Genomic DNA, 19642 nt, shown 5'->3' with positions numbered 1-19642 from the left:
CTCGACGACATCAAACCCGCTCGTCCACCATTATTTGAAATGAATAATTATCAAAGCAGAAATAATAATGATAACGTTAATTCAACAACATTTATAACAGGAATAATACAAAGTATGCTAAAATGAAGTCGTAAACAAAAAGTACAGTACCTATATGGAAGTTTAAGTCACAATTGTGATAGCAGATATTTTTTCAAAAGAAATATCAAGTTCTGTAGATTCGTGGTGTTTTTAAACTAACAAGCTACGCTACTATGAAATATCGAATTCATTCCATATTTTGTATGTACATAATACGTGTGGAATAATCACGTTTCGTGTTGATCAGTTATCTGAATCTCATGAAACTCAACATTCGAATGTTTCAAATTCTTCTTCACAGCTAAACTGTTGAGGAGTTTCACTGATAATTATAATTGTATGGGAGAAATTCTTTAACACGAATCTAAATTTAGCTGAAAAAACGCACATCGGAAAAAATATTTACTATACTACTTAAAAGCAAACGAATGAACTACAAAAACGGCTGCACATGATCAGGTGAAAAATATCCAGGGAATAATTATGTTCCATTTCTTTCACAGATGTTGACAAAAAAAACTTTTAGAAAGTTTTGATAAAAAATGAGAAACTGGAATGCGATTTTGTTTTGTTGAGTGGTGCGTTGTCATATGACTATCATTGTATTGTCAATATTCTATAGGATATTTTGAATTTTTTTGATATGGCCGAACAGTTTACATTCAATGAATATGCAGATATGCATGTATTTTATGGACGAGCATTTTGTAATGCTGGAGAAGCTCGTCGTCTGTATTCCGAGCATTTTCCCAATCGAACGGTATCGTCAAGAGAAACATTCGAGCGTGTCGATCGCAGCTTGAGGGAGACAGGTATGTAATAATTGATAATTAATTTGAGCACGTTATTTTATTTCGATATTATTGTAGGTACAGTTTTGCCAAAACGAGGTGGTGAGGGCGCTCCTAGGACTGTACGTACCGTTGTATTGGAGGAAAATATTTTGGAAGCCGTCGCTGATGATCCTTCAATGAGCATCAGAAATCTATCAGAACAGTTCCATACATCCAAGTCCACTATTCATAGAATAATTAGGGAACAACTGCTCCACCCATTTCACATCCAGAAGGTACATGCCATGACACCTCAAGATTTTCCAGCACGACTGGAATATGCCAATTGGTTCATGGATAGGCAAAGAGAGGATATGACTTTTATTAATCGAGTTCTATTCACTGATGAAGCAGGTTTCAGTAGAGATGGAGTTATCAACTCTCATAATCTCCATATATGGGCCGAAGAAAATCCCCATGGGATATTGCAAACCAAACACCAACGGAAATTCAACGTGAATGTTTGGGCTGGTATCATAGGAAACCATCTTATAGGACCATTCGTTCTACAGGACCGATTGAATGGAGAACGTTATTTGGAGTTCATTCAGAATGATTTGAATGGACTTTTGGAACATGTTCCATTGCAAACCCGAAGAGATATGTGGTTTATGCATGATGGCGCTCCTCCTCATTTTAGTTTGATTGTGCGTGACCATCTGAACCATATTTTCCACAATAGATGGATTGGTAGAGGTGGGCCATATTCATGGCCATCGCGGTCTCCGGATTTAAATCCATTGGATTTCTTTCTGTGGGGGCATCTAAAAAGCCTTGTTTACGCTATACCTATTCACACAAGAGATGCATTGTTGAATAGAATAACATTACATTGTGAAGCCATACGAAACGACCCTGGAATGCTATTTCAAGTACAGAGAGGGTGTCTTCGCAGACTAAGAAAATGTATAGAGAGAGAAGGTGGTCATATCGAGCAGTTTCTGTAGCGGATTTTTCATTTCTGTTTGCTCTTGAGGCTCTTGAGTTTCGTTAGTTAAACGTATTTGCATTATAAAAATTCGTTATGAACATTTTACCTATCATTTCCATTTTCCTTAAAAACTAATATTTTCGAATAATGGTAGACATCTCAGGATAAATGTTGTTGAATTAACGTTATCATTATTATTTCTGCTTTGATAATTATTCATTTCAAATAATGGTGGACGAGCGGGTTTCATGTCGTCGAGTGAAACTACATTTTTATCAAGACTCGTTGCCCCGATCGACTTTCCACACGAGTACTTTTTTCATAAAATTGTCCAAGTAACCTTAATTTGTTGAAAAATATTGAAAAATATCTGTCATTTCAAATTTTTGGGGTGTGGACCATCGGGGGTAGTCCGTTCCTGACTTTGTAGCAAAACAACTGACTCCAGAATGAAAGCTCATCGACGGAATTCATTTGTTCAGTCAATTACCAAAATTTGGATGATTTTGAATATTCACTTGAAAAGTTATCAAAGAAAAACATTTTTCATTTTGTAACTTCGAGGGCCCGTTACTTGGTAACGAAGGATTTTAGGAAAAAAAGTTATATGAAGTACTGGTGATATTTTGACCCCATCTATACATTCCCGAGAGGAAAAGAGGAAGTCCAGGGACACCCTGTATATAAATATTTAAGGAGAACCAAAAAGCCAGCGGATCCCTAGAAACCACAGCTTCAAAAAATAACTCCGTTATTTTTTCAGCAGGAGCAGGGACGATTTACGTGGTACCAGATATCTACAGGAGCCCGAGACTTTCGAAACTCATTATATTTCGAATCTCAAAATAATTGTCATAATATATATCATTCTTTGTACTGCTCTCGAAGAGGATAAACGCTTTTTCGAGTCTTATGAGAAATCGATTTTCTTTTCAAAAACTAAATTTTCGGTTTCAAATACATAATTTGAATTAGCATTTCTATATAATACAAATTTGAAAATTGGACGATCCAAAGAGCACTTTATGATATATGAGAAAGCATATAGTTAATGAAGATAAGTTTTATTTGTGAGAGACTGTGTAGGATTTGGTACAAAATAGATTCAAATCAGCATATTCAACGAATGGAATTTTCAATCGTTTTTCAACATTTTCAAATTTCCAAATATTTTCAGGTACATATTTACCAAATTTGTCAATTCTGAAATTTGTGTTCGGTGTTGTTGAAATGATATTACAATAATTCAACTGATGTCGCAATAGAGCCTGCTCATCACTGAAGTACAATAAAAAACCATCACAAAAATATTTTTTGTGGTGGTGTGTAGATATTAGAAATGATACTAGTCTTGTTAAATCCTTTATCCAACAATAATGACTATTACCAGACTCATCTGTAATATTCAACAGATTCGCCTGACTGCTAAGCCTAAATTTTGAATAGAGTAATGGGCCTATGACTTCATATTCAATTTTGCCATTTTTGAAAGTGTTTTTCAACCCATAAACATTGATAGAGCAATCATTCATAATCTCAAATCTGGGGAAATCTTTCAACTTAACTGAAGAATATCCATACTTGCCACATTCAGTACGGTTGAGAAGTAGGAGTATGATGTGACCACACTTTTGTTGGACTCGATGAATTTGATAAGTTTGATGTAAGAAGCTCCACTAAGAGGGCTATACTTAACATTTACCTCCAAATACAAAATTTTCTCGATTCTCCAGCCTGAAAATATATAGTTCATTTTTTCACACACTCGATGATGTAAATAGCTCATATACCTGAATCTCGATTTTCAATTTTATGAATCACCAAAAAAAATGGGGGTCAATCCATATGGTGGTTCTGACTATCAACCCTTTAGCTCACAAAGAATTGTGAGTATAAAAATACTCACACTCAAGTATAGAAATACTTGAAAGCTGTGCCTACGATTTTGACACCCTCTACTCAGCACTGCAGTCTGCATTCCTGGAGGTGTTAGGGGGTTTAACCTCAGTCTCTTCGAGGTTGATGCTTCTTCATCATTCTCGATCGATGGTCCTCCCTAACTCACTGACGTACTGAAATCGCGCTGATGTCGACGCAGGTTGTCACTACGCGTGAAACTTTTTTCCACATTTGTTGCACATATACATTTTGTATGCAATTATATACCCCACGAAATTATGAGGAGAATGCGAAACGCACTCTTAGTAAAAGTGCATCCTCTCATCCCATTCCGACTCGAAGACAATGAACGGAGTCGAATATCAAATAACATGTTCAAGGTCATATGACATGTACATATTTCAAGATCGTGAGATACCTTCCAAGTTCAAACCTCAAGGTCACGTATTGTGGATAGTGCGGATTCTCAAGGTCAAATTTCATATTATGGTCATATAGCATAGACATACCTCAAGGTTGATCTTAAGGGGACAGAATGGATAAGGATGACATTATATGATGTGACATCATTCACGGTCAAACGTCGAGCAAGCATGAATCTCAATACCACACGTTCAAGATTATATGCACGTATATACATAATCATGAAATTCAATTATTCTGAGCTAACATTGAATAATTTTCAGAAAAATGTAATTTTCGGTTTGAATTTATATATTTTTTATAGCAAACCTATATGATCGTCGCTATACACATATTGATATTATTTTAGTATACAACTACATAGTAAGCTGAAAAATGGCAGTACTCACTTTCTCACCGGTATGCTTCCTATTGTGAACATTAAGATGTGATGACTGAGTAAAAGTCTTCTCGCATTTTGTGCATGAATATGGTCTCTCGCCTGTATGTGTCTTGATATGAGAGTTTAGGATATATGCACTGGCAAACGTTTTAATACACATATTGCACTTGAATGGCTTCTCTCCCGTATGAGTACGCATGTGAACCTGGAAACGATAATAATAATCACTTATTCAAGTGTGCAACATATGGGATTTTCTTTAATTAATTGCACAACCAAAATACAGATAGTTCCGAAAGTTGGTGCATGTTTGGTAATCATTTTATGTGCACTTAGAATGGTTGCAAGTCAAAACTTAAAACCATTGTACCTACGCTGAATGCTGCAAACAGCAGAGTAGGTCAAAAAGTATAAAACGTGCTCAAGAGTACGCTTATTTCAGAAACTTCAGCAAAATGTTTTCGATAAAAGTTGTTTACAGTAGAAAGTTATGCTTAAATACCAAAACATGGTCTCCTTAAACAATTTTTAGTTATTCAATTTTTCCCGTTAATTTTTTCCCACTATGAGTTTTTCATAATCACCCTAAACACTTCAATAAGTTATTCATATCAAAATCAGTTGAGCATGACTTTGTTCGAAGTCATGCATATTTATGCAATTGACTTGGAATTTAATTTTTCAAGAATCACAGTTCATGTTTGTTGCAACGATATTCAACACAACTTTACAGTTTCTCAAACCATATTTTCAACAAGTTAAAACATTAGTAATGTTGATATATATATATATATATATATATTAAAAAACTCTCATTTGAAATGTTTATGGAAAAGCTATACAAATCAATTCCGCAGCATTATTAAATGGTCGATTCCTGTGAACCTTTTGCTTCAAATAGCTCCATGAAGAATCTAACGGGATGAGATCTGACGAACGAGGAGGCCACCGTGGATCAGCATTTCGTCTTAACCATTTATCACCAAATTTCCTATTTAACCATTCTGAAATAATTCTAATAGAATGAGAAGGACATCCATCATGTACAAAACCATAATTCATGTCGTTCCTGAAAGCTGATATTGTTAAAAAAATCCATTAGTTCGTTTTCCAAAAACTGTTAGTGGGTACCACCAGTTAGGTTGTGGCGAAAAAACATGGATCTATTAATTTATAGTTACCAATACCACACTATACATTTGTTTTTTGATATTTTTCTTGTTGTGGAGACTTCTCTTAAAAGTCTCCACAAGAACCCAAAGTCATCCTCCCAGCAGACAAAAGCAACGCGACAGTTATTCTCAACACCTCAGACTATGTTGATGAAATGAGTACACTACTCTATTCCACGGAATATCAACCCACTGATAAGGACCTAACACCTATCTTGAGAAGAAAACCAAGACCCTTATTGACAACTCCAATCTCCCCACCGGCACTGAGAAAGCTCTCATCCTCCGAGAAAAATCCTCACGTACTCCCCGCATATACGGTCTCCCAAAAATACACAAACCCACTGTTGCTCTTCGCCCCATTGCCAGTACACTTCACATCAATTTCACTTTATTGAAATCCTCAAAAACCTCAATATCCAACAGACTGACATTTTTGTGAGTTTCGACGTAGTGTCTTTATTTACTAATATCCTCGTACATTGAACACTCTTGAAACGAAACACCAGATTTCCAAAGGCTCCCTCAACCTCATCAGTCACTGTATTGTTCAGCACATACTTCCTCTTCCAAGGTAAGTAGATCAGCCATACGGGGACTGGGACATACGGGAACTGTGACACCAGAATTTCAAATAATAGAAGCAATGACGTTAGTGCATGGGAAAGAGACATGTGCAACGTGATCGATGCATAGAAGGATGGAATGAGCATCGAATAGATTCATTTGAGAGATAACGGCAGCTTATGACTAAGGGGGGAGCAATGGGGCAATATTATGGAGGATAAAAAATATGAACGCCTGGTACAGTCGAAACCATGAAGCTATCGTGCCACAATTGCTGCAAAAGTTCGATTTCATTTTTTATGTTCGGTTACTCATGGGCAATAGATTCACAAGTTTGTTTCAGATTTTCTGTTGTCATCTTTTACATCTACGCCGGGTGTAACTTAGATAATGCGAATGATGGCGTGTTGTCTTCAGCAAAACGTACTTCAAGGGAGGTGATAATTGAATCCAAATATGGTATTACTAAAAACCTCTTTCAGTATTTTGAAGGGCTTTCTGCTGGATGATTGCTTCTATGACGTTGTTTTCCCGTAATACGCGGTATTGATGTAATGTCCTCCTCCAGTCCGACTTTCTCCGCAACAACAGTAGCTTCCTACTTTCGTCTGTCACTTTTTCTAGATTTTCTGATTGAAAGTAAAATCCTTTTAACGTGTTCCGAGGCTTTGACCACGTCCAAAGCTACAGATTGGACTACGTTGACAACGGGTTCCATCAAAGCCGAGTATTTGGCTACCAACATAATCCCGAGAATAAAAGAAGTTCTGGAAATAGCCGCATGCAGTTGGAAGGCACTTTTCCGAATTGCACTATTTCCTTCCTGAGATATTGTTTGCAATCTTTTCAGAATTATTGGAAGATTTTCTTTAAAAACTCTGATGGTTTTGTGTTTCTCACTCCATCTTGTCTCGCAAAGTTTGGAAATATTAGGTATCAACTTCCTCCTTAAAACTGAAAACCGAAAAAAGTTTATAGTATCTTTGGTGGTTCCCATGGCATTTATAATTTCAGGAAGTGAATTTAGATCATTGACAACTGAATTCAGTTTGTGGAACGAGCAATGAAAGCAGAGGGCTTTGGTGTACTATGCTATGTGCAATCGATTTCGCATCCAAATCTTTTAGCTCAATGAATCCGACAAACATTTCATGGACTTCCTGTGTTTCTTCATCAAAATATCGATAAGTGTGAAAACAGCCACGAGGTTTAGCCATGGATTTGTCGATGCGTAGCGGGAGTTCCGATAATCAACGGACCAAATTCGTGGCCAACCATGAATTCACTGAACAACCTGAAATTTGTGCGATTAAAAACAAGTATAACAATAAATCCTTCATATCAAAAATTGTCGAAAATATCAAGTCATTAGAAATTGTTGGAATAATATATACATATAAGTTTGAAGAAAATCCATGATTCATCAAATCCATAACTTATTCAAATATTTCGTGGATGGAGATTTTTTTTTGAAATGCATTCATTTCAGCATACAGAATGAGACTCTTATGCCAAAATATTTTGTCGGGCAGAAAATCAACCCCTACCCCAAATTAAATAATTTTCAATAAAAATCCATAACTCTTTCGATTATTCTTCGGAAGGAAATTTTTCCCTTGAAATGTATTTATTTCAGCGTACTTGGAAAGACCCCTATGTCAAAATATTTTGTCGGGCAGAAAATCAACCCCCACCCCGAATTAAATAATCTTCAAAGAAAAATCCAGAACTCTTTCAAATATTATTTGGGTGGCGATATTTTCCTTCTAATGTATTAATTCTAGCGTATTTGAGAAGATCCCAATGACAAAATATTTTGTCGGCAGAAAATCAATCCCCACCCCGAATAAAATAATTTTCAAAAAAAATCCATAACTCGATGGTATAGCCATAATTCAGATTTCTGTTCTAATTTTTCTAGTTCGGAAGTATCTTGTTTACTGAGTGCGTTCAAGTACTTTTCACACTTTTCTGAAATATTCGTTACCTTCGGTTTTTTGAAAGGGATGATAAAATGTCCCCATCATCTGTTAGCTCATCATCGGTTATCCTGTCAACTGTAAAGATATCTTTGAATTCATTTCATATTTCGTTTAATGCTTTTTTTTAATTTGTTTTTTTTTCCAAGTTTCTGTCTGGGAATATTCCTCATTTAAACGTTCACGTACCTGCGTATTAGTTGACTTCTTTCTCACTATCATTTTGGAAGTGCACGCGTTTCTTGGAATACTTAACATTATCTCTTTGTGAAGTGAAATTACTTTTTTTCCTAACACTCTTATGACTCTGCTGCACTTTTGATTGTAGCAGTTTCCGTTGAGAATATTATTTTCAACTTGTGAAAACCAATTTTCAACATTTGCATTGCTGAATCTGCCGGGATTATTATTTTTATAAATTACTCCTGACCATAACGGAAGAAATGACAAATATTTCTTCAAAATTGAATTCAGAAATTCAGTGTTATAATAATACCCGTTGGTATTATAATAATACCTCTGATTCCTTATTATATTGTGATTCAAATAATGAAAATTCAAATTTAATACCTTCAGTTTCTGGTGACTCTTACTCTGAAAATAATTTCAATAAACTGAATAGGGCTTTTCCCATTTGACGATTTCGATTTTTAAAACAAAGAATTTCAACCAAATTCTTGAAACAAGCTACGACTTGTTCTAAATGGCTGAAGTTGATACATGCGGCCATAAATTCTCTCAAATGTTTCTGTGAGTCTTCAGTGGTCCCACTTTTTTTATCATTACTGATGTGAACAACATATATGTATTGGAATGATATCATAATCCACCAGTTGTTTCCCTTCACAAATTGCAAAGGTCCATATTAGATACATTTTCATATCCATGTTATTAAAAAAGTGTAAGGTGGCATTCATCATCGGAAAACTAAAATCGGTAACAACTTCCAAAAATAATGGCCACTTTTTTATCTCTGCAGAGAAAACGATTTGAATTCTGCTAAAAATATCCCAATAGATACCATATCATGATTACAATTAATCATTTCAAAAATAGGTACTATTTTATTATGTGTGTTGATAACACCGGCATAATAAAAAAAACACATTTATGGGTGTATGTAGGCTTTCTAATGCTTCCAGTTGCATCAAAATGAAGAACAGGTCTAGAACTACATCTCTCAATAACTTCAAATTGTTTATCACTATATGAATATAAATGGAGTGGTTGGCCAACACTTTTTATGTATGCAGGGTTTATCCCTCTGCATTAAAACTAGATCTACAATATCATTGTTATGTCGATCATTTCTGGAAAGTTTTTCAGATTTTTTTTTTCTGAAAACTGCATCGGACTATATATTCTGCAGATTACCACTCTGCGTTTTTGCTGTATTAGAGTCTCGAACTGTTTCATCGCGAAATAATGATGGTTTGATATTTTTTAATTTTACATGAAAATTTGTCATTGAAACCCTTTCGCATAGGTACCTGCTATACACTTTCGAGTGATTATAATCCCGGCATGAACTCAAAAGTTCAACGTTATGGTCTTTAAGGCGGTTTTCATAATGAATGAAAATTTGAAATTTTTTACAATTGTGGGCACAATACGCATATACCATAAATAATTTTTTTTTAACATTGTATCTATAACCTTTGAAAATGATTACACATACATTATTAACGAATTCTAATAATTTTTGCTCCAATAAATACCTGTAACCTAATTTTAACTTTTTCCCCTCTGAAATTCTTTTCTGATTTTTTTGATATGGAGTTATAGAGTTGATATGGAGTTATAGAAATATTTGCTGTATTTGTTCATTACTTGTTGATATTTCTGAGGATCGGATAAAGTTGTTATAGAAGGAATTGCACGTTAGCACGGTCCTATCGAAACGGAGAAAAGAGGTTATACTTGTAAAGCGATTCTCGTCCGTATTTCCAATTTCTCTGAGATTATTTCTTATTTTCTTAAAGTTATTGACATTACTAATACTGGCTGATGTGCCACTAGCTACTGGTACAATATCTAAATGTAAAGAATCTGGTAATTCTGGTGTGCTTTTTGTTTCAAATTTGGAATCGGAGTCTTGCAAAACATGTTCTGTATTGAACACGTTATTCAATAAAGTTATGGTTTTCATTTCATCTATATCACATTTTCGAATTACTATATTCTGAAGTATACTAATTTTTGGTTTGAGAAAATAAAGGAAACCACCTGAATTTCTTCTGATAGTTTGAACAATTTTGTAGCATGTATTTTCATCGACTTGTTTAAAAAGGTATACAGCCGCCTTTTTTATTTCATCTGATCCGGCAGTGAGATTTTTGATCTGTTCATAAATGTTACCCGAATAAATATCTTTGAAGTATTCAGTTAAATGTTTTACAATTTCGTGTGAAGGTCTTCCGCGTCGTTTCATATTGATAACTGTTCCATTATGGGAATAAAAAACAATTTTGAAAAATACTCACCTAGATTTTCACCTAATTATTGATTTGACAATATTGCAACGAAGAACATTATAAATTGACTTACCATACTTACATTGATAATATTGAATTATCTAATAGCCTCATACAATATAAAAGAAACAAAATAAATATAGTTTAAAAAAATGAAAAACACGTTTTTAAAGAACATCGAACGAAAAATATTAGTATTATTGTGAAAAAAGCGACGGGTGCTTGATATACAAAAAATATGGTACAAAGCGCCCAGGCTTTTATCACAATAATACTAATATTTTTCCTTTATTATTGTTTTAAGCTTATTATAAAAAAACATTTCTAACTTTTTAGTTCGATGTTCTTTAAAACCATGGTTTTTAGTTTTCTAAACCATATTTATTTTTCATTTTTTAGTTTCGTATGCTATAAAAGCGTATTTTTAAGTCTTTTAAAACTATATTTATTTTATCTAAACTTTGGGATCAATCAGCCGTATATTGTTTAGAAAAGTGACCATTGATATTTTCCGAACCCGGAAAGCCTGAAAATCAGCTACCAAGCCCAAGGCAGCAGGCGCGCAAAGAAAGGTTACAAATAAAGCAGCAAGCGCGCATGTTAATAAAAAATATACTTTTTTCAAATAAAGAAATACATGTAAGTGAGTTCGAATTATATCAACAATTCCTTCTCTTTTTTCATGACAAATTGCGTCATCTGATAGTTTTCGGAATATGAGGTTTGAAGTTACTGAAAGAATGTTTAGCACATCCAAAAACTGGTAAGGCTCACACATTGCTCTAAATACAATGAAAAATGTGTAGGGGGTATCATAATTGATAGCTTTCAGGGATCGATCTCCTGTCATGTAAGAAGAAGTGCTCGAAACATGGTAGTCACTAAACAAACACTTTCTTAATAGTCAGTGGGCTATGCTTGAAGACTGGCAGTAAACGAAGCTGAAGAAATGAACTTTAATTGTTCAAGCCAGCCTCGGATATCCAAAGAATAATCGAAAGAGTTATGGATTTTTCTTTAAAAATTATTCAATTCGGGGTGGGGGTTGACTTTCTGCCCGACAAAATATTTTGGCATATGGGTCTTCTCAAGTACGCTGAAATGAATACATCCCATGAAAAAAATTTCCACCCAAACAATATTTGAAAGAGTTATGGATTTTTTTGAAATAATTTTATTCGAGGTGGGGGTTGATTTTCTGCCCAACAAAATATTTTGACATTGGGTTCGTTTCAAGTACGCTGAAATGAATACATTCCAAGGAAAAAAATCCCTTCCGAAGAATATTTGAAAGAGTTATGGATTTTTTTTAAATTATTTAATTCGGGGTGGGGGTTATTTTCTTCCCGACAAAATATTTGGACATATGAGTCTTTTCAAGTACGCTAAAATGAATATATTCAACGAAAAAAATCCCAATCCAAAGAATATTTGAAAGAGTTGTGGATTTTTTTCTATAAATTATTTAATTTGGGGTGGGGGTTGATTTTCTGCCCGACAAAATATTTCGACATAGGGATCTTTTCAAGTACGCTGAAATGAATACATTTCGAAGAAAAAATTCGCTTCCGAATGATAATCGAAAGAGTTATGGATTTTTTTCGATAAATTATTCAATTTGGGGTGGGGGTTGATTTTCTGCCCGACAAAATATTTTGACGTAGGGGTCTTCTCAAGTACGCTGAAATGAATACATTCGAAGAAAAAAATTTTCACCCAAACAATATTTGAGAGTTACGGATTTTTCTTTGAAAATTATTTAATTCGGGGTGGGAGTTGATTTTCTGCCCGACAAAATATTTCGACGTAGGGGTCTTATCAAGTACGCTGTAATGAATACATTTCAAAGAAAAAATTCCCTGATGAACGATAATCGAAAGAGTTATGGATTTTTTTCTATAAATGATTCAATTCAGGGGGGGGTTGATTTTCTGCCCGAAAAAATATTTTGTTATGAGGGTCTTCTCAAGTACGGTAAAATGAATACATTCGAAGAAAAAAACCCCACCCAAACAATATTTGAAAGAGTCATTATTTTTTCTTTTAGAATTTTTTTTAATTCGGGGTGGGGTTTGATTTACTGCCCGACAAAATATTTGGGCATATGGGTCTTCTCAAGTACGCTGAAATCAATACATTCAAAGAAAAAAAAATCAAAATTCAAACAATTTTTTAAAGAATTATGGATTTTTTTCTTTAAATTATTTTTATTTGGGGTGGGTGTTGATTTTCTGCCCGACAAAATATTTTGGCATATGTGTCATCTCAAGTACGCTAAAATGAATGCATTTAAAGAAAAAAATCCCCACCCAAACAATATTTGAAGAAGTTATTGATTTTTTTTTAATTTTTGCTATTCAGGGTGGGGGTTGATTTTCTGCCCGACAAATTATTTCAACAAGAGGGTCATATTCTGTATGCTGAAATGAATGCATTTCAAAAAAATCTCCATCTACAAAATATTTGAATAAGTTATGGATTTGATGAATCATGGATTTTCTTCAAACTTTCCAACAAATTCTAATGACTTGATGTTCTCGAAAATTTTTGATATGAAGGATTTATTGTTTTCAATCGCATAAATTTCAGGTTGTTCAGTAAATTCATGGTTGGCCACGAATTTGGTCCGTAGTTTGGGATCCGCTGATTATGGGATCTCCCGCTTTGCTTCGACAAATCCATGGCTAGAACTCGTGGCTGCTTTCACAATTATAAAATATCGCATCTCAATCGATATCAGCTGTTTCGTCCGCTGCCTCTTTCACTTTTTTCATATCAGCCTTAATAACGCTTCCACAAATACCAATAATTTCATTTTGAATATCCACTGAACGATGACCCTTGCTCGATGTTTTTCTTCAAAATCAAATCTCCCGCGTCAATTCGCAGCTTGTATAGATCCTCGAGAATACCTTCACTATAATGTTTACCTCTCATTGCTAAGTCGTGTGACCCGCAAAACGCAATGCAGGAAATAATAGATTTTATAATTTTGCGAATTTTTTCAATAATTCCCTGGGAATATTTGTTCAGTTGCAAATCGACAGGCACACCTTCGAGAAAAGATTTAGCAAGTCGTGCGAGTACACGATGATGTCGTCCAAGTAGACCTTACAAAACCTGTCAACAAAGCCTACCAGGACTTCGGACATCAGCTTTTGAAACGCGGCAGGCCCGTTCTTGAGCCCAAAGTTGAGAACCTTAAACTCGTACACCGCTCCATCCGGTCCTCCGAATGCGGTGTACTTCCTAGATTCTTTGTCCAACGGGGCCTGCCAGAATCCGTTTCTGAGATCCAACGTCGTAAAGATAAATGCCCTACCCATTTCGCGCACTGTCTCTTGAATGGGAGGTAGATAGGGGGCCTCAGTTATGATTAACTCATCAATCTGCCTATAGTCCACACATAACCGGAGTTTCCCCCTTTTTTTGGGGACCAATACCACCGGCGAGCAATAAGGAGAAGTGCTTCGGGCGATCACTCCTGCCTCTAATAATTTCGAGATTCCATCGTGAACGATTGCCTTCCGCAATTCCGACATCTTCCCATAACGGGATTGACGGAATGGTCTTTCCTCTTTTACTCTTATTTTGTGGACTATCGCTTTGGTCTGAGGCTGACGGATCGTCTCCTCGAAGACATCAGGGAACTGCTCTAGTATCGGTAGGAGCTTATCTTTGCTTTCAGGGGAAAATTGGGAGTCTTCCAGCTCCAGCGGGATACCCTTCTTTGGGAAAACCCTGTGTGCTGGGTTTGTCTCGAAATAAATACACAGCCTTGGGACTTGTCCGAAATAAATCGACCCTCTACCCACGTCTATGGTGGCTTCGGTTTTCTTTAGAAAGGGAAGACCCAATATTACTTGTTCTTGTAATTGGGTAAGTACAGTGAATTTGATCTGGAACTCTCGCTCTTCGATTTCCACCGCAAGTGTGATTTGGCCTGAGCTCTTACTTATATTACTTTCACATCCCATAAACACAGTAGCTGGGTTCGGGAGCCTAGTTAAATCGAGGTTGGCTATTACACTGGCTTGGATAAAATTGCTTGAGGCTCCAGTATCGATGAGGGCAGACATAATCATTGAATTTATGGTACAGGGAATTCTAGGGAGATTTCTCCCTATCAGCGGCCGTTCTTCGGCCAGTGACATATAACACTCCAAATCGGAAAAATTGATAATACTTTTTGGATTTTCTAGTGTTTTTTCAGCTTACGCAACGAAGAAGCATTTCTGAACTACGTAATTGATTGATTAATTGTTGGAAATTATAGATGAAGAATTTCAAAAACTTGATCTGGAAGAGACTCTCATATGTTCTATTCTATTCCAATTCGAGTATCTGTGCAAATTTATCTCGAATGAAGTATAGAGGTTACATTAATAAAATTTACTATTTTTTGGTACTTTTGAACAATACAAAGAAATATATTGCAGCTCATTTGATTCTGATGATTTACAGTCAAAAAAATCAAATTTTATTACTAGTTGTACCTTCTTTGTGCACAGAAATATTGAAAATCTGTTTGAACTTTTTCAAGGAAACTTTTAATGAGTTATCTGAATATGTTCATAGAATTTTTATTCACTGTGACGTCAGAGAGATACCGTATACTTTGAAATTTCAAATACGACAATCTTAATATAATATCCAGATATGAAATCGAATAAATTTTTACAATTCAATGTAAATATAGATTCCTATAATGCTGAATTTTTCACCATTTAGGTTTTGTTATTCTCATGATTTTTGAACAAGTTTCTTAATCATGTAATCATGCATACTTGAACTACAAAAATTAAAAATCCTTACCTTCAAGTCAGCCGCTGTGAGACATCTTCTTTCACAACAAGTACATGAATATGGTTTTTCTCCTGTATGTGATTTCATGTGCATGGTTAATTCTCCTCTAATAGTGAAGCGTTTGTTGCAGACGGCGCAGTGAAACGGTTTTTCACCTGTATGGCGTCTAATATGTTCACGAAGGTGCGATGAATGGTGGAACCTAGTGAAAGATGGAACAAAGAAACAGGGAAAAAATTATTGATACTTATAAAGGAGAGGATCGAAATTGACTTGAACAATGAAATATATTATGAACATAACTATAATTATTAGGTCAGGGCTTCTAATGGAAATTATTGACGTATGATAAAAAGAAGGATCTTTAACTAACGAATTGCGTCACCACTCACTATACAGACAGTTTCTATTACCATGTGGTAACATTCTAAACCGTAACAGATATGAAGATAGTATGTAACGAATCTGAAACCGGCCCTGACCGATATCTCAGCCAGCAAACACATGACTCACCGCGAACCGCAGCGAAAAGTATAGATGAGTGTCGAAACGACTAGAGAGATCTGGAGCGATCGTTGCCGATATAAAAGCCCGCTTCTCGTTCGAGATGGCAGTCTGTATCTAGAAAGCGAATCGAGCGGTTAACAAACAGTGAAGATAAATTAAGCGTTAGTTGCTAAGTGGTGTATATAAATTTGTTGTGATAGTGAAGTATTGTTAAATATAAATTTGTTTAAGACAGTTAATTCTTTAATTCGTTACAATTGGCGTCAGAAGTGAGATTTTCAAAATAAATTTGTGAGCGCTTGGTGGACAATCTTTGTATTACGGTAAAATTGACTTTAAAACTTTCGCGCAGAGAGACTGGTGATTCATTGTGTTTCGCGAAGTGGACAGTACCGGACTACGGAAACATAAACTGATAGACCTTTCTCGCGAAAAATAGACTTGTGAAAATAAATAAGTGTTTCGGACTCGAATAAAATAAGTGGACGTATTCAGTTTTGTGGAAAATAGACAATAAAAGACAAAATGTGTTCGAGGAAAGTGTGCCTAGTGGACTTGAGAGTCGCCGAATTGAAGCAAGAATTGGAGATCCCGAAACATATTTATTCGAAGTCTCTGGGGGTTATTTGAATTCAATAATGAGCAAACTCGATGTACTTCAACAAAATTCGGTAAACCTTGGAGAGAAGCTTCTGGAAAATGCGAAAAGCTTGGAAGATACATTTCTAGAAAATTCGAAGAGTTTGGAAGACAAGCTTCACGAAAATTCGGTGAGTTAAGATGAAATTTAACAAAATTCGAAGTGCCTGGAGGAGAAGCTTCTAGAAAATGCAGAAGGTTTAAAGAAAGAACTTTGTGATGTGGCGAGTCTACTCGAAGAAAGAATAGGTACCATCGAGACAGAGATAGACAAAATCAGAGAAGAAATCAAAGGGGAGATCAAAGATGAAATTGGGCAGAAATGAAGAGAATGAAAGAAAAATTAAGCGATAAAATCAAAGACGGATTTGAGGCAGAAATCAGCAAGATGAAGGAAAAATTAGCAAGTTGCAAAACCAAATCGTTAATTCTGCCCACACCACAGAAAATGTTTCCAAAAACTCCATTCCGGAACTGAAAGATGTCGAAGTCAGTCCTGAACCAAGAAAACTCTCCATGAAGCCGCCCCAGTTCGACAGAAAAACTCCTTGGGTACATTACGGCCGACAATTTGAAGCGGCGACCAGAGCGAATGGATAAAAGGCAGGAGAAAAGGCGATAGCATTAACATTGGCATTGCGTGAAGAAGGAACGACCCTCACGGCCCCGGAACAGGAAGACTATGACCAACTTGTAAAGCATTTCGAGTTGCGGTATGGACAGGTCCACCTAGAGCACGTTTACCATTCACAACTGAAGAACCGCTGTCAGAAATCAGGAGAATCCCAACAGGAGTTTGAAGCCGACATTGCTCTATTGGTTCGTCTGGCATATCCTGCTACACCGGAAAATGTAATGGAGCGGTTAGCAGTTCAGGCATTCTTGGACGAACTTCGCGACCAAGAAACGAGGCAGGCCTTGACACTAGCTCATCCAAACATCTTTTGGATGCACCGTCAGGCGCTCTGGAGTTTGAGGCTACAAAACAATCCTGCAAGAGCCAGAACAAAGTTCGAGCTATCGAGGAAGATGGACAAGTGTCTGCTGATATTGAGGCCACCATCAGAAAAGTAATGAAAGAAGTGTTGCCTGAGAGGAAACAAATAAGATGCTGAAACTGTAGGAAAATTGGGCATGTGCGTAGCAAATGTCCAAGCATTCAAATAACCAACACCAAATCAAGAAAACTAGAGAGGTTCCATGAGAAAGGCAATCGTCGGCCTGTACCCAGCAAGCCCTCGTGAAAAACGCATATGTTGCCGTTCTCCAACGACAAAACAAAGGTGTTTTCGTAGACGGCCTCATCAACAACGAACCTTGCACCATGCTGCTGGATACAGGTGCGACGAGAACCATTCTTGGGCCAACCTTTGCCAAAACACCGGCAAGAATTGAACCGTCAAGCTGGAAGCTACGCACCGCAACAGGGGAGCCAGCCACTGTTCTTGGAGAACTACCAATTGAATTGGTGTTGGGCAGCATTAAATTGAAACATCGTGCATTGGTGGCGGACATCGAGGACGATGCGATCATTGGAATGGACATAATAAATTCCAGGGGGTTCCAGCTGAATTTCCAAGACGGCATCCTACGTGTCGGCGGAGAAGAGCTGGTGCTTCATGGAAGAATTGAAGAGTTGAATAGGGTCCTGTTGGCCGAAGACGTGTGCGTACCTGAGAGGGCTGAAACCATGATAGAGGCTCGCTTGGACGGAAGTGCGAGCAGCGGAAATGTGGTAATGTTCGAGCCCAATATACATGACGGGAAAATTGGACGAGGAATCGCACTGGGGAAGACCCTGTTGCGTGTTGATGAAGTTTTGCCGGTCAGGGTCATGAATGTCAACTACTTTCCCGTGACCTTGAAGAAGAGAACAATGCTGGGGCACTGTTCGTCCATTTCCTCTGTGATACGGAGTTTACGCAGTTCAGTTAGCTAAGCCAACAACTTGCCTAAAGAGTTGGAGAAGTTAATTAACATTTCCTCCAAGGATATACCATCAACTCACCGATGTAAATTGAGGGAGTTAGTCAAGAGGTACCAGGAAATCTTCGATATTGGAGAAGGAAAAGGCGGCACAACGGATGTGGTTTTGCATAAAATCGACACGGGGCCAATCCGGCCAACCCGGCCAATCCGGCAATCAGCTAGAAAAAATAAAGAGGCAGACAAGATAGTCAGCGATGGAAAAAGAAGGAGTCATCAAACCTTCTGACAGCCCCTGGTCTTCCCCAGTCGTATTAGTGAAGAAGAAAGACGGCTCGACAAGGTTCTGCGTGGATTATCGCCAACTAATCACGTGACGAAGAAAGACAGCTACCCTCTTTCAAGAATCGACGACACCCCAGACACGCTAGCCGGCTCCACAATTTTCTTGACTTTGCATTTGAAGAGCGGATATTGGCAAGTTGAATTAACCCCAGAAGATCGAGAGCTTTCACCATAGGCTCAGGATTGTGGCAGTTCCAGTGGTCTGAGGAATGCCAAGACCCGTTCAAGAAGTTGAAAAGAGCTTTGCAAGACTCCTGTTTTGAGCTATCCCCTACCTGACGGAATGTTCATTTTAGATACGGACGCCAGCAACGTCGAACTTGGAGCAGTCCTTTCTCAGATCCAGGATGGACAAGAAAGTTATTGGCTACTTCATCAAAACGCTCGGTAAACCAGAGCGCAATTATTGTGTCACCAGGCGAGAGCTGTTGGCCGTTGTCAAATACGTGTATGGAAGAAGATTTCTGTTGAGAACGGACCATGCGGCTCTCAAATGGCTTCTGCAGTTCAAAAATCCCCAGCGCCAGGTAGCGCGCTGGATTGAGAGACTACAAGAATTTGACTTCAAAATAGAACATCAAGCTGGGACTAGCCATAAAAACGCAGATGCCCTGTCACGGAGACCATGCGAAGACTGCTCACATTGCCGACGAACAGAAGAGAAAGAAGCAGATATTT

General features: G+C 36.9%; 1 protein-coding gene across 4 annotated transcripts in view; it reads right to left on the bottom strand.

Annotated features, from left to right (window-relative positions):
• LOC111508414 (uncharacterized) overlaps positions 1-19642 on the bottom strand; it is a 546485-nt gene that overhangs the window by 141780 nt on the left and 385063 nt on the right. For 3 of the 4 annotated variants that reach the window (XM_074179170.1, XM_074179173.1, XM_074179172.1), the window contains exons 7-9: positions 16061-16168; positions 15557-15749; positions 4557-4754 (exon numbers count right to left, since the gene is read on the bottom strand). In XM_074179170.1, coding sequence (XP_074035271.1) covers positions 4557-4754; positions 15557-15749; positions 16061-16168 — 499 coding nt within the window. The remainder of the gene's footprint in view (positions 1-4556; positions 4755-15556; positions 15750-16060; positions 16169-19642) is intronic. The other variant, XM_074179171.1, reaches the window with a different exon arrangement.

This window comes from Leptinotarsa decemlineata, unplaced genomic scaffold (genome assembly GCF_025532065.1).
Source record: "Leptinotarsa decemlineata unplaced genomic scaffold, Ldec_3_MD MMD2_tig00004433_RagTag_RagTag, whole genome shotgun sequence".
In the NCBI taxonomy this organism is placed as follows: domain Eukaryota; kingdom Metazoa; phylum Arthropoda; class Insecta; order Coleoptera; family Chrysomelidae; genus Leptinotarsa; species Leptinotarsa decemlineata.
The sequence above is the reverse complement of the archived record's forward strand: the minus strand, read 5'-3'. Positions and strand labels throughout refer to the sequence as shown.